We start from the raw sequence: 14,602 nt of genomic DNA, 5'->3' as shown, positions 1-14,602 counted from the left end.
ATTATTATTATAAGCTGTTCACCCCCGAGAATATATATATTAGAAAAAACAGCGCAAAAAGAGGGACAGTAGTTGCAAAAGATTCTAAAGTAAAAAACAAATTAATTGAGTAGCAGAAAACAAGGAAAACACACCTCAACAGATTTTAGAAACAAGCAAAAAAAGGTGTTTTTCTTAAGCAAAGTTCAGTTCATTTCTTGATAAGAGAAGTCAATTTTACCAAGTAATTCCACAGCTGTATATCTTGAATCTTGATTAATGATTATGAACAACTTGCTTTTAAAGATTGTATAGGTCCAATAACTCATGCATATCCTTTCACTAATTAATTTAGTATTTCCTTCGTTTACTTTTTTGCTTTGTCCAGTTTAAAATTTGCACCCTCTTTAAAAATAATGATGAATCATAATATCCATCTTGATTCTATCAAAAAATAATTTATTTTCACGATACAATATCTATATAAGAAAGGACGAAAATCTCAACCATCACATCACGCATCTAATATTATCCTCAAGTAATTGTGTACAGGTAGGTGCTCTCCTGTTTTGGTAAGAGGAACTATTAGCACAGAACATTTTTAATTCAAGTTGCCATGGTTCTCGGAGATTGACCCTAATTTTCAGTGAAGAAGTCAATCAAAACCCAAGCTATATACATATATAATTATAGTACTATTATACATATAAAAAAATAAACTTTTCCCCATGACACGGTCAGAAACTTTTTGAGCCGTGAACAGCCGGCTCATAAGCTACAAAATAAATTTAAGAAAATAATATATTATAATTACACAGGTAATTAATTCGATACCATAGGAAGCAATGTAATTTTATACTCGTCACTTCCCATTGTTTAGAGATACTTGTTCTACTATTTATGTTTCAACTATTACCTCAACTTCATTCATCTATTACTTTGGGTGTCTCGATGAATTACTACAGTATTATTTTTAGCTTGTACACTTTGTTTATATATTTAGAGAAACATCTTAATTTTAATACTTTTAAGCTTCACTTTGTCCAACTGCTAATGTTTTTAGTTTCCATATCTATGGGGGGTCAGCCATGGAAGCAACTTCAGCAGGAAATCTGAACCATTCATTATTTCAAGGAACACGTAATAAATCTATCATGCCAACCCATTACGAGAATCTCACATAATATATAGTATAACAATTGTTAGGACTCTAAGAACGTGCAGTCGAAGCAGTGAAATAATACTACGTAGATGTTGAAAACATTAAAAGAGAGGTCGCTTATGCATAAATTTATGCCTTGAAAATGTTGCTGGGTCATACTAGAGTTTAGAGCACAATGTTCAAAGCTACCTAAGGTGAAAAGCTAATCGAGATACAAAAAGGGACCTAAAAATACTTACAGATAACAACTAATTATTTACACACACACTCACCTAACTCCAGAGGCAAAATTATACAGGCTTGGGTTTGATAGATTAATGTCATCATTCTTGAAAAATATTTCAAGTGTCACTCCAGTTATCTTCTCCATCATCACTTCCAACTGCCTGAATACAAGTTTAAAATAACAAGTCAATGAAAAAGGAATAAGTTGGATAGTTTAGCCGTGTTGGTAGTTTGTGTTCCATTATTCTTGGAGTGACCAGGAGGGTGAGGATTCGAGTAGGGGTTGTACAAGGGAGAGAAGAATGCAGGTTATAATGTTGATACCTGACGGATTGCATTGGCTTTCTCCAATATTGCATTGACCTTGACGCTTGCTGGAGGCACTGTATTTCCAGTTGGTTTTGCTGGAGCAGTTCGTCTAAGATTGAACGACTGAATCATACAACAAAAAAGGAAAGTAGAAAATGAAAATTCGTCAAATGACATGAAATTGGAAAATTATTATCATCAGATGCTTCATCATCCTCAAGTATGAAGAACATAATTTCATAGTACTTCAACCCCTACTCACATTTCAAAGAAGGGTGAAAGACAATTACCTACAGAAGGTGGGTCACATTCATGAGAAAGAAAATTAGAGGGTAGTTGTTCAAGGAAACATGGAGCTTAAAGATGCTAGTGAACCCATTGAGGTAACAGGCTAAAACTAGCTTAGCTATCCAATATCTAATTCAAAAAGAACGGCTAGCTGATTTTCCAAATCTAAAAATTCATGAAGTTATTCAGAAAATTCACGCAGGCTTAAAGAAAATTAACAGATAAAAATGGTAAACATAGCTGCACTAATCAATATCAAAACCAGACTGAAGACAAATATTCAATCACCAATAGGACAATAATGATCACTCACTTTTGCTCTAATCTGGTGTAGGAAGTCTTCCTTTTCATTGATTCCTCTGCCATTTCCAGCATGATCAGCAAATTGCTGCCCAGTTGTGTCTATTGACTGTGGCTGCTGCATGTGTAAATGTCTTTTTGTCACTTCCTACTTAACCAAGTGGGATATGAAAGCAGAAAGAGAACCTTTAAAACACAATTTCTGTTCCTTTTGATATTTTGTAGTGGGGTTAGGAAGAATACCTTGCTTTTCAATGTAAATGCAGCTTCAATAACTTGGTTTTGCTTGAATGGAGGAGGCTTAGGTTGATGGGAAATGGTCGATCCAGGCTCCTTGTGATCAAACACATGATGGTGTTCAGAGAAAAGATGTAGATCATCTTGTTCGTCATCTAAATGTGATTGCATATTCTGCCACTGCATTGAAGGAAGAGGTGGAGGAGGTGGTGTAGATTCCTTCAATGGCTCTAGAAAATCTCTTGCAGACGTAGTATTACCTACTCCATGCTTGAAAGAGGAATGCTGGGTATCCAGAACCCGAAGATCAAATAAGTTATCAGACTGAGAATCCTCCAGAGAGGATTCTGCAAAAGGAATATGGTGTCTACTGCAGGTGTGCAAATCCTGATGAGTTGTTCGGCCATTCTCGAAAGATGTTGAAGTTGACTCAGTTAATGATATTCTATGCAAAGCATTGTATACTTCTTGGTCCTTTAAATTAGGGGAATTACCAGATTCCCACTGTTCAGAGTTTGACTCAGACTGATGGCTAAGATAATCATCTGATAGATCGGGAGATGATCCGGAAAATGTGTCATCATCGGAGTCTGAACCAACTTCTTGCAGAGGAATAGAAGGCTCTGGTACTAGCTGAAATGAAGGAAACATATCATTACTGCTTTCAGGAAATCTGAGCTTCAGTTTCGTAGTCTCAATGCTGTCTATTGGCTGGAATGAAATTTTCATATGTCCAAGTGGGGGTGATGAAGGAGGTGATGTGAAGGGGGACACTCTTCCTGGGAAGTCTTTGATTGTTCTACCCACACATTGTTGGTAGTCATTTATAGGCTCATTGCTTCCAGTGTTGAAAGAACTGGCTGAATCCGTCTTATCATTCCAACCAAGTGAGAGTTTCCCATGGAACCCATTTGTAAGCAATCTATTACCTAGTTCAAGAATACGTGATGAATTCTTTCCATTCTCTTGACCAGCTAAAATAGGGGATTCTGGACTAACTGTACCCATTGTCCTAGATGTCATACCATATCCATTTGAAGAACTGTGAAGGGGCTTACCAGTGCAGTTTTGCTGGTATAAATTACTTGACTTGTCAAGTTTGACATCTAAATCTTTGGCTGAAAATCTTGATGATATGTTCTTAATAGAAAAGGCAACTCCTTGACCAGAATTTTGGCAATCAGCTTTCTCTCTTGACGTATTCTGTACATCATCTTGTTTCCCTGTATGCTTTTCACTGCTGGGAACAGGATCTTGCCTTGAAGCAATGACTTCCTCATTTTGATTAGATTCATAAACTTGACCAACACTATTTATTACACCATCTGGCGGCTTCGAGGGCTCAAGCCCGAGCAAGCCACCATTTGTCCAGAATTTGACTTTAGGAGTGGCAAGAAGTTGGGGTGGAGGTTTTTCAGAGTCGGAAGGACCACAATGGATCTTGTTGACCACTGGCAATGCTGAAGAAGGATTCCTAGGGCTAGAGGTGATATGATTGCTAACAAGTGGTTCCTCTTGTGATGCTTCCAGAATATTGGATCTTTTACTTGAAGGGACATCTATAGAACTGTCTGGTTTTAAGGTAATTCCAGCAATCTGCGGAGACGATAAAATCTCATCAAACCCTGAAGAGATATTCTCTGGAATTTCCTTACGTTTTACTTTGTTAGAGAAGGAGAAATCTCCAGGATCAGAGTCAGCAGATACCAAGTTGGTCTTACCACCAAAACCACGGTTCTCAGGGGAATTTCTGGCTGCAGCCTCGGGTATAGGAGTAGACAAATTCCGATCAGAAAGTTCTGCACTATTTACATGGGTTCCATTCAAGGATGATTCAGTCTTCAAACTAGACTCCAGCTCCATTGCTCGTTTTCTTTGGCAATCCAAATCAGTTTCAGACTCTGACTCAATGGTGTTAAGTGCATCCATAAAACTGTCACTTTCACTTTCAATGTCATCAAACTGGCTTTCATAAGAAATTGACCTTTGTATAATTTCAGCCTTCGGCTCAGAACTTTGCTGTTGAATATTTTCAGAAGTTGCTATATCTAATACCTGTGTATCTAGGACTAGATTTTCTTGAAGTGTCTCCAAACTCTCATCAAAATCATACTTCTGAATACTCAGGTCCAACTGTTCATTCTTAACACTGCTACTTGAGAAAGGTGAACTAAGAACCACTTGCCCTTGTGGAAAACTGTTACTCTCTTCATCAGATATGACCCAAAGCTTTTCATTGGGAGAATCATCTTCTATGGAAGCACTTGGATTCATCTGTAACGGAGAGTAAAAGATTTCTTTAGACTCTACTTCAGCAGTTCTCATCTTATCACTCAAAGCAACAGGCAATAAGTTGCGGCCAATTTGCTCCTCTGTTAAGCTGTTTCCCATATTACTGTACTCATCATCGCCTTTTCGAACAGGGGAAGCACAATCAGGCAAATTATCATGATGAATCTGGGAGGGAGAAGAGAAGGATTCTCTAGATTCTTGTTTCTCACGTCCTGTTTTATCATTCCAAGTAATAGAAGATGTGCAACGATCAGCTTGCTCTTCGGATACAATATTACCAATGTCGCCATAAACAACTTCACATCTTTCCTCAGGAAAAGCATGATTAAATGTATTGTTAAGATGAAGCTGTGAAGTTGAATCAAAGGATCCTTTAGACTCTTGCGTGTCAGGTAGCTTCAAGTTCCAAGAAACAGACGTTGAAACAAGGTCAGTTAGCTCTTGTGAAAAATCTTTGTCAATATCATTGAAAGTGTGATCACTCTTTTCTTCGAGAAAAGAATAATCAAAGGACTGATTGTGCTGCATTTTTATTGTAGACGAGACAGTCTCAGATTTTCCATCTTCAGGTTGAATAGAGAAACTTGGCTCTGAAACATAGTCCGTCAGACCCGACCCATGTCTCGAATCTATGTCAGATTTGAGGGTTGTATCATATGCGGAGAAACTCTGAACCCAGGAAGGACGCCTATCAAGATTTCTATAAGCAAATTGCATTCTGCAAAAATCACAAAGTTATATTTCAGAAAATTCCGATCTGTAAAAGCTACAAATATACTTCCCCCTACCCCCCTCCCTATCATACATCAATTCTCTAAAGTCACCCCTTTTTCTCCATCTTTTCTGTCCACAAGAGAAGACAAGAAATGCATACCTACTACCATAATTGGGCATAGACGCACTACGAGAGACTTCTCCATTCCTCCTCCATGATCCTTTCTTCTGTTCAATGTTGACACATATTTGCGTTAGAAAACTTCTTGAAATTACAACCAAACAGAAACAAGCTTGCAATAGCTCAAATTTTTGGTTAACATTCATATGCACTTGTTGGAAAACACCAATGGAGGTAAATCCTTTTTTGAGCTTATTATAAGAAGCACTACAGAAAGTAAATTCTAATATTTCAGGGCCGAAGTAACACCCCGTTAAACAAAAGACCATAGTCTATACCAGGGAATAGAACAAAATCTCAGTGCAAATAAGCTCTGATCCTTTTCAATTTTTACTAATGGAAAGATGACTCATAAGAAGCCCATCCCCCTTGCATCTTTTGCTCAATCTGCACATATAGTATCACCTTTCATTCCCGTTCTCTGTTAGGAGAATGGTTATGGCAAAAGACTTAAGATTAATGCAATTATAAACAGACAGTACTAACTTGTGCTTCTAGTAAATCCTTCATGTTCACTGTGCAAAGTTAGATGTCATCAATGTCAAGCACTGGTATGCTCATGGGTTGTGTCTCCTTCCCCGGCTTCCCCTCAACATTCTTTTTAAAGCCAAACACCTTCAACAACTCCCAATGAGCAACCCCAAAACAAGAAAAATAAAGGAAAAAAGGACAACCCTGTATTGATATATTGGCAGTGGATTCCTACTATTTGGTATAAACTAATACAACTATTTAGTTTTGGACTCTGCTAGGTTTCTATTTATGCCCTCCCTCCCGTTCGAGGATAGTAATAAATACATGAGATATAGCTCTCCACACAAAGAAAGTTCTTCAAACCCAAAAGCTAAACAGACAATGCGGAAAAGATGAAAGAAACGACAATGTCGCGGTCCTTCCCTTACCTAGGCCTTACGCATAGTGGGAGCTTAGTGCACCGAACTGCCCTATTTCTTTGTTCCAATTGACAGTGTAAGTTATATATTAGTTAATTTAGTTTATTTAGATGAAAATGCTATGTCTAAAAGAGAATATATTATGAACTAACACTTGAATATATTTCATAAATTTGTGCAAAATATATTGTTGATATGCTTCTTTGCTCTATTAAATGTATCAACCAGTGAGGAATCGGTGTTTAGTTTTATTGAGTTATTTGCTTGAAAAGAACTTTAACAATAAAAGATCTGGTTGCAATTTTTCTTTGTTGAAAAGACAGTTCCATTATGTTATTAATTAACATGCTGGTCTTTTTTTTTAATCTGCTAAATTCATGTGATAGTTTACAATCAAAGCTAATTTCATTTTCATTTCATTCAGTTTTCAATAATTGTATCTCATTTATGTTTCTTTGTCTATGTGTATAGACTAATACAAATTTATACTCCTAAATCTATATATTTGACATAAATGATCTTCTCCCAATGAATCCAATTTCTAGCTATCCTTGCATATTATATGGTTCTAACCTATCCCATACAGCATACTTCTGGCTCTACCTATATGCAAGGCACATTTTGGAGAGGCTTTCATTGATGTGTGTGTACTTGTATTTTACTATTTAAGATGTAGTTCTTCAACTTTATAATATCCTTTATGTCCTGTGAATAGATACGAGGATACTGCTCATAAAAATCCCAAGTCAATCTACACTAGTTAAGCTGTGGCAGGTATTTCAGAATAATTTGTGAGATACCTTAATCTTCCGACCCTTCTTATCTTTTAGGACTTTGGCAATATATTCTTCGTCTGACCCAACAGATGCTCTCTTAAAGAAAGTCGGATCTGAATACCTTTTCAAGCAAGATCCAGGTCCTCCAGGGTCAAATCTGAAGAGACAAGTAAAAATTTTATGAGTGTAACAGTGCAATCAGGATATACAAATATAGCTATAAAGGTGAGTTCACATACTTGTCAAGCAAATGCAAGCGTGGCGGAGCATGACACTCTTCGTACGAATCCATGATAAATCTTGGCAAGTCATTGTATATAAAATGATTTTGTTCACTACGGATACGGGCATGCCAATTGGATCCTGCATACCAACTGCTTCCATAAAAAAAAACTCGAACAGGAAAAGAAGCCATTTAATCTGCGGAAATAGATATTCCAAATACACCGAAAGTGAAGTATTTCCTACAACCAACACTTCATTTGTGGAACTATTTGGAACATCATTTGTATCATAGACAGATATATCTGAGCGAGATAAATAAAACCAAATCACCCCCGTTCCCACTATCTTCTATCATCGGTAGAAGAAATCCAGTAATTGAGATTAAAAAGTCATACCAGCTGTATAAGCAAAGTGTAAATGACTCCGTTGCGCCAATACTGATTTCTCAAGTGGAGGAAGTGCAGCTTCAATTTTTTGCACCCGAACAACCAACTTATTGCTTCTCGAGGATGTAACCATCACTTGCTCTTGTAAGCCATGAAACACTTCCGCTGCAAATCTACAAGTACAAAACTTCTCTTAATTACTATGTTCTAAGCATTCAAAAACTCAGCAGGAAGTCCTGAATTGATATAGCTCATACAGATTATACATTGCAGTTATAACCCATCTAAGAAATGGTAAATGCTGGGCCAGCATTGTTAAAATGTAGTTTAATGTGAGCCCCCGCCCCACAAGGATATAGCTTACCGGTCAATGAAGTTTTAATGAAGACCATGAGATACCAAGGTTGAAATTCTAGCAGAGGCAAAAAATTAAGGTGATTTCTTCCCATCTGCCTAAGCCTTGATAGGTAAAGTTACCTGATACATGATCCTGTATTGGTGTAAAGATGCAAGTATCTGTGAAATCGTTGAGGTGCATGCAAGCTGGTATAGAAACTCTATTATATACCATGTATAAGAAAAAGAAGAGGAGTTCAATGTGGTGAACTTACCTTCTTATCAGAGGTTAATGGCTCCTTGCCTTTTGGAGGAAGAAGTAATGAGTTGTGCTTAACTACGCATTTGATTTTTGTAGGGAAGAATTCTTTTGTTGCTTTTGGGTAGTTTTTTGAGTTTTAGTTCTAATATATCTTTTACTGCAGATAACTTAAGTGCTCTGAATTAGCCATCAGTTATTTGGAGCTGATGTTGATATTGATATATAAGTTGCAGGGGGTATTTCAAACAGCCAATAATAATATGTTTGACCAAGCTTCTGAGAAGCCGAAAGTGTTTATATTAGAGAATAGGGGTGTTTGTATGGTAAAATTAAAAGCTTATAGTAGCAGAAGCTGGAAAAAAGTAGCTTTTTCCCAGAAACACACCTGCAGCCTTGGCCAAGCGCAAATTACTGCTCTAATATTGGCAAAAGTGCTTACCAAATTGATTAGCCAAACACAAACTGCTAATCTTCAAAATCGCTTTTTCAAAAAACTACTTTTGACAACATAAAAACACTAATCAAAATAAGCAGGTTTTGGCAGCTTGGCTAAAGTCTAAACAGGCGAAGTCTCAAAAAGTGTTTAACATTTTGCCTTATCCTTTAAGATCAACACAAGGTCCTAAAAAGATTGGGGGTACATACTATTATCTATTGCTCTATAGTAATTTTGGTCTTCATTTGGTGGAACGAGATATATGTAAGTTTACTCACAGATTAATGGCCATAGAGTAAGTTGAAAGCACTATACATAAACCCCATTCGTCTAAATACTTTTTCACTTCACAATTCTCTAGAGTCAATATGACAAAACCCTTTACCACAAATTTCTTTGGTAAATCTATTTGCTATCTTCAAATGAAAAGTTTATCCTTTTCTCATTTTCCACAAAATTCAGTCAACTTGACTTAGGTAGATCCTAAGTAACAAATTGAACACAAAAAGGAGTTAACTTCTTCTTCTTTTTTTCTTATTTATAAGACATCTTTTTTCTCCTAATTCAAATGACATTTTTCCAATTGAAATAACCAGAAGTGTTTAACATCATTAGTAATTTAGTATAGTTTCAAAAATCCAAATCAAACAACAACTACTACACCTCATTCTCAAACAAGTTAAAAGGTGAACTATATGAATCCCGACTTCTTCATTTAAGCTCATTTCGTATCATCATCATACTAAATAATAAAATGAAAACTGATTTCAAATATATATAATAAATAATAAAAACTATAATACTATAAGTTCTCTAACAAGTCTAAAACCTATTCTCAACTAGTAGGATGACATATATGAATCTTTTTCTTTCATTGGGCCCTATCATTAGTCAAGTCTGCATTGATGCAAAGGAAAATTTAAACCACATTAACATTTTATTTCACTACTTATATATAATCTACCAGTCAAACTAACATACTTGTGTCATGAAAAGTGGAGCTGAGGAACAACTTATTTTGCATGCACCAAACTAGGCAAATAATTATGAAAGAATGAAAACAACAAGAAAGAAATATGCTGATAAAAAGGAGCAAAATCAGATAATTCCTTCTCATCGAAAAAAAAGTGCAACTTTACTAAGCTATAAACTTAATTCGAAATTTAGCCAATTTCAGCTTAACTAATTTGAACTTTCAGCAATACATCCGTTTAGTTAGTACAAAAAAAGTTCGATTTTTTTCAGAGATATTACTTCAACTTCACCACAATATAACAAAATAGAACTCAACAAAAAAAAAATCAAAGATAAAACTTTTTTCGGAAAATGCTCACTGAGATTGAACTTTAAAGCTGGCAAAGAGCAGAAAATGAAAAAAATGTGTTCAAAAAAAAAATTGTGAAAAATGGAAAAACGTACTCAGCGAGATCGCCGAGCTGACGCAAGATCCCGACGAGTCCAGCGACTGCAACTCCGTCAAGCACCGCCTTTGGATCCTCCTTCTCGGCGTCTCGGTACAATTCCGGCGTTCCCAATCCGTACACATTCCTCACCGCAGTTCTCACCAACGGCATCGTTCCGTTTCACCTCTCTCTCTCTCTTTCTACTTTGCCTACAAGTATTCTTTAATTGAATGTGAGAGAATTAATAAATATATGAGAAATAAATGATGAAATGATGAGAGAGAAAGTAAAGAGGGGTAGTTGAAGGAGTGGAGCAGCTTAACTACTGGGTTAGATAGAGAGAGTGATGTATAGAGAGAGAAAATTTGTATATGTAGAGAGAGAAAACGATGGGTCTATAGTTTTCAGAGTGAAAATGGTGAGTTCGTCCAAAGAGAAACGACATTGCCAACTCTGCAAGCCATGCTTCCTGGGTGGGTGGTATCATTACAGGTTGAACAACAGTAGAAAGACTGTCTTGCCCTTTATGACTAAAACAAATTGCATTTTACCCTCCTTAAGTGAATTTGATATTTCACTTTATATTTATTGTGGGGAAAATTCTATTCAAACTAAATAATATAGTCATCTTTTCTTTTATTTGTTATTGAGAGATGTTTTTTGTTATTTATTTTATATTGAAATATACGAGATATTATTACGGCAAAGGATGAAAAAAATTCAGAGCTCTGATTCAAATTTCTCTAGGTTCATTTCCTCATTAAGAATTACCAAATCATTTGACCCTTCAGTCATTCCAATATAAAGGATTAGTCAATCAAATAATAGATGGAGGAAGAACGCTCAATAAATGAAATTGTTGAAAGATTTTCCTTTGAACTGTTTAAAAGTTATCAAACTTGAGTTATGAGAGCGCGAATGGTTTCTTTTTCATTTTATTCATATTTGATGGGAGAAATTTCTTTTTATTTGTAATAAAAAAAAGTAACTAACTGGATAATACATTATCATTATACTTAGTTATAAAGTTGAACATTTGTTTAGTCAATTTTCATTAGTATGAATTTAGGAATTAATGAAAAGTCACTTTTTGAATCACCGAATATTCCTATTTTTTATTATTATCCCATCAGTGCAAGTCAGTTGAACACCGTGATTGATGAGTGGGTAGGTGATTTAGGTGCACCTCTCGCCCAGTGGAAAGTAATGTATCCGTTTCCCTCCCTTTTCTGCTGGGATTGAAAATCCTGTATTTAACATATCCATACGATTGAGTCCTTGGGTTTCTAAATAGACTCATTCTGTACACATATGTATCGTATAAAAAATAATTGCAGAAAAATATATAAATAGACCCATTTGGTATACGTATGAGTCTGGCAGAAAGTAATTCGTTGTTCTATAGGCAAGTCTTCAAAAGTCAAAGAAAAATTGTCCAATTGATGATTCGAGAGCTCAAAAAAAGGAATTTATTCTTTTCTTTTAAACATGTTTTCACAGGCTCGTGCACTGATTTACGTTCAATAATCCCAGGGGCTTCATCTAAGTAGAGTGATAGATGGTCCTGCCCTCCTATTTGATTCAGGCAGTCGTCTGAAAGTGCTTATTGGGCTTCAGAGCCCATATGCTTAATACAGGAAAGGGAAACTTACATAAATATACTACTCACTCCGTCCGAAATTATTTGTCATGGTTTATATTTTTAAAGTCAAACTATAAAAATTTTGACTAACATTTTAAGATATATTTTTTCATCATATTAATATGCAAAAAAATTGTAATTTATAGTACTTTTCATGTAGTTTAGAATATCTAATTTTTTTTGTTTAAAATATCAAATTAATGTGATCTAATTTACCTTTGAAAATTAGTCAAATTTGACTTTCGATAAGCGCAACATGACAAACAATTCCGGACGGAGGGAGTATAATAAAAAACTATTTACCATTTATAGCAATAATAGTTTTTTTCACTTAACCACTTTTAATTCATTTATAATACAAATTTAATACATATTACAAAAAATAATTTATTATTCACATATAATACAAGTTTTAATGATGAATAATACATTTATCACACATTTTAATACACTTATAATACAATGTGACATTTTTTTACCAAACAAACATAATACGTTTCAAAAACAATTATAATTCAAATATATTGAATACACAATTTACTTTTAATACATATTACAGATTTATTACAATATTGCTATAAATGGTAATAAACAAAAAGTATCGCTAAAATCAGTAATTATTTTTTAAAATATATTAATTTATGTAATTTTTTCTACAGGAAATTCGCAACAAAGAAAGCGAGTGAGGGAGTAGGTAGGACGGAGATCCTAACCGAGAAAGGATCCACGGCAGCTATAAATATAAATTTGTATATATATGTATACCAAAAAATATAGATTAATAGTCATAGCAAAATAAAATTTGTAATTAGATGTAATTATACAAACTATAGTTATAACATACAAATATAATTCTTATATTTCTAATCTAAAATTTACTCATTATTTTAAGGGGTAATTACGACCCCCAATTTTAATTTGAAGGGGTAAATTGGAATTTTGCAGTATGATTATAGTACATTTTAGTGTCCGGAATTGGTGGGAAGAGCAGACGAATGACAATGTTGCCCTTTATCTTTATGTATTGTTTATTTGAATAGTGGGAAAACATTTGGGGGTTCCCATGAGCGTTTGTTTATTCCGCCGTGTATGGTAGGTCACGGCACCGCGCCATTATATTAACTATTAAATATAAGAAATATACTCTACTTTTCTTTTTTTTAAGTGCTATTAATTAAAAAGAAAAAGTTTTTTTTTCTTCTGATTCTCTATTTTCTTGAAGGACAATATACGTCAAACACACCTATTGTGTGAAGTAATTTTTTAAATATATATCATAAAAATTTGTCATTTGTAATTATTTTGCATTGATAACCATATTCTCAAATATTGTTTTATTTATTTATTTTAAGTTGTTATCTAAGTATGTTATTTTAGCTAAAGTATAACTAAATTGTTCAATCTATTGACTAATTAGGCTTCGAAAATATAAATTGGCCTGTATTAGTACTTAAATTAATTGTAAAAATAATTGTGATGATAAGAATAAATAATTATGTAGAAAAAGAAATATTTACTTTTAATATACTGCACTGATAAAAAGTAAGAAAGTATACGTGCTTGCACGACTCTCTTACTCGATAACAAGTGATAATTATATTAAATTAATTTTCAAACAGTAATTAATAATTACAAATTTAAATAACCATCATATATTATATTTATCTAAACTAGTCATAATTCTTTTAAAGGAAGCGCTGACTTAAAAGTGATAATGATAAATACTTATTTACAATCTCTATAATATGTTTACATTATATTCAAACACATTAAAAGCTCAGTTGATAATTATATATCTAGATTTTTCATTTGTTAGTAAAAATTTAATTAACTCATGTTGAGAATCTTCTAAATATAATATTATATTATATAAATACGTGCATATATTATGCATCAATTGATTTGATATTATAATTTCACGTGAATAATTTTTCACCAAATGAAACTACTATTGAACAATAACATATCTTTGAAAATTAAAAATTTAATTATATTTTAATTTTCTCAATATTCAATTTAATTATATATAATAATTAAATGATGTGATAAGAACGAAAAAAAACATAATAGAAAATATATTATTCTCTTATACGTACTAACTCAAGAAAAGGAATAACATTACAGCATAACATTAGGAACTTCTTCCTTAAGATTAAGACATTCAACGACAAAAGTGTTACATATGATCGGCGCTTTTCCTATGTTTGCTAAAAAATAAGATAAATTCAGGCGAAGCATATTTTTGATTTAACAAAAAAACACTTTAGACAATATCTGGCTTTAATTTCTCTTTTAGAGTCGGCTACAATAAATTTAACAAAAATAAATATTATCATTAAAAAAGTATTGAAATTTTATATATGGACTAGAAAGATATTTTTAATTCGAAAATTAATAGTAGTACTTTAAAAGCAATTTCACTCCAATAATACTAAAATGTTTTTTAAAAATATTATCGATAAAATTACTCATAACAAAATTACGTAAAATAACATTCATCAAAATACTTATTCAAAAATCATTATGTCAAAAACTTTTCGAAAAAGTTATCCAAGC

The 14,602-nt window shown here is 33.7% G+C and overlaps 1 protein-coding gene across 3 annotated transcripts; it reads right to left on the bottom strand.

The window, feature by feature from the left end:
* Window positions 1–1,206: 1,206 nt before the first annotated feature.
* LOC107011253 (protein SCAR1) lies at window positions 1,207–10,852 on the bottom strand. Of its 3 annotated transcripts, none has more exons than XM_015210666.2 (9): window positions 10,421–10,852; window positions 7,977–8,140; window positions 7,596–7,719; window positions 7,381–7,513; window positions 5,667–5,734; window positions 2,507–5,510; window positions 2,277–2,381; window positions 1,691–1,798; window positions 1,207–1,527 (listed from the first exon to the last, which is right to left on the bottom strand). In XM_015210666.2, exons 1-9 carry the CDS (start codon window positions 10,573–10,575, stop codon window positions 1,483–1,485), a joined length of 3,906 nt encoding a protein of 1,301 aa, XP_015066152.1. In that variant the 5' UTR covers window positions 10,576–10,852; the 3' UTR covers window positions 1,207–1,482. The 3 variants fall into 3 exon arrangements, with proteins under 3 accessions (XP_015066152.1, XP_015066153.1, XP_015066154.1); XM_015210667.2 differs by having other exon boundaries at window positions 2,277–2,378; XM_015210668.2 differs by lacking the exon at window positions 10,421–10,852 and having other exon boundaries at window positions 7,596–7,730; window positions 7,977–8,114.
* Between the last annotated feature and the right edge of the window lie 3,750 nt (window positions 10,853–14,602).

This window comes from Solanum pennellii, chromosome 2, assembly GCF_001406875.1.
Source record: "Solanum pennellii chromosome 2, SPENNV200".
In the NCBI taxonomy this organism is placed as follows: domain Eukaryota; kingdom Viridiplantae; phylum Streptophyta; class Magnoliopsida; order Solanales; family Solanaceae; genus Solanum; species Solanum pennellii.
Note: the sequence above shows the minus strand (reverse complement) of the source record. Positions and strands in the feature narration are given on the sequence as shown.

Coding starts and splice junctions, on each gene's coding strand:
- LOC107011253 (XM_015210666.2), bottom strand. CDS start 10,575: ATGCCGTTGGTGAGAACTGCGGTGAGGAATGTGTACGGATTGGGAACG. Junction 2,382..2,506: donor CATTTACATTGAAAAGCAAG/GTATTCTTCCTA, acceptor TTACACATGCAG/CAGCCACAGTCAATAGACAC. Junction 1,528..1,690: donor AAGCCAATGCAATCCGTCAG/GTATCAACATTA, acceptor ACTTGTATTCAG/GCAGTTGGAAGTGATGATGG.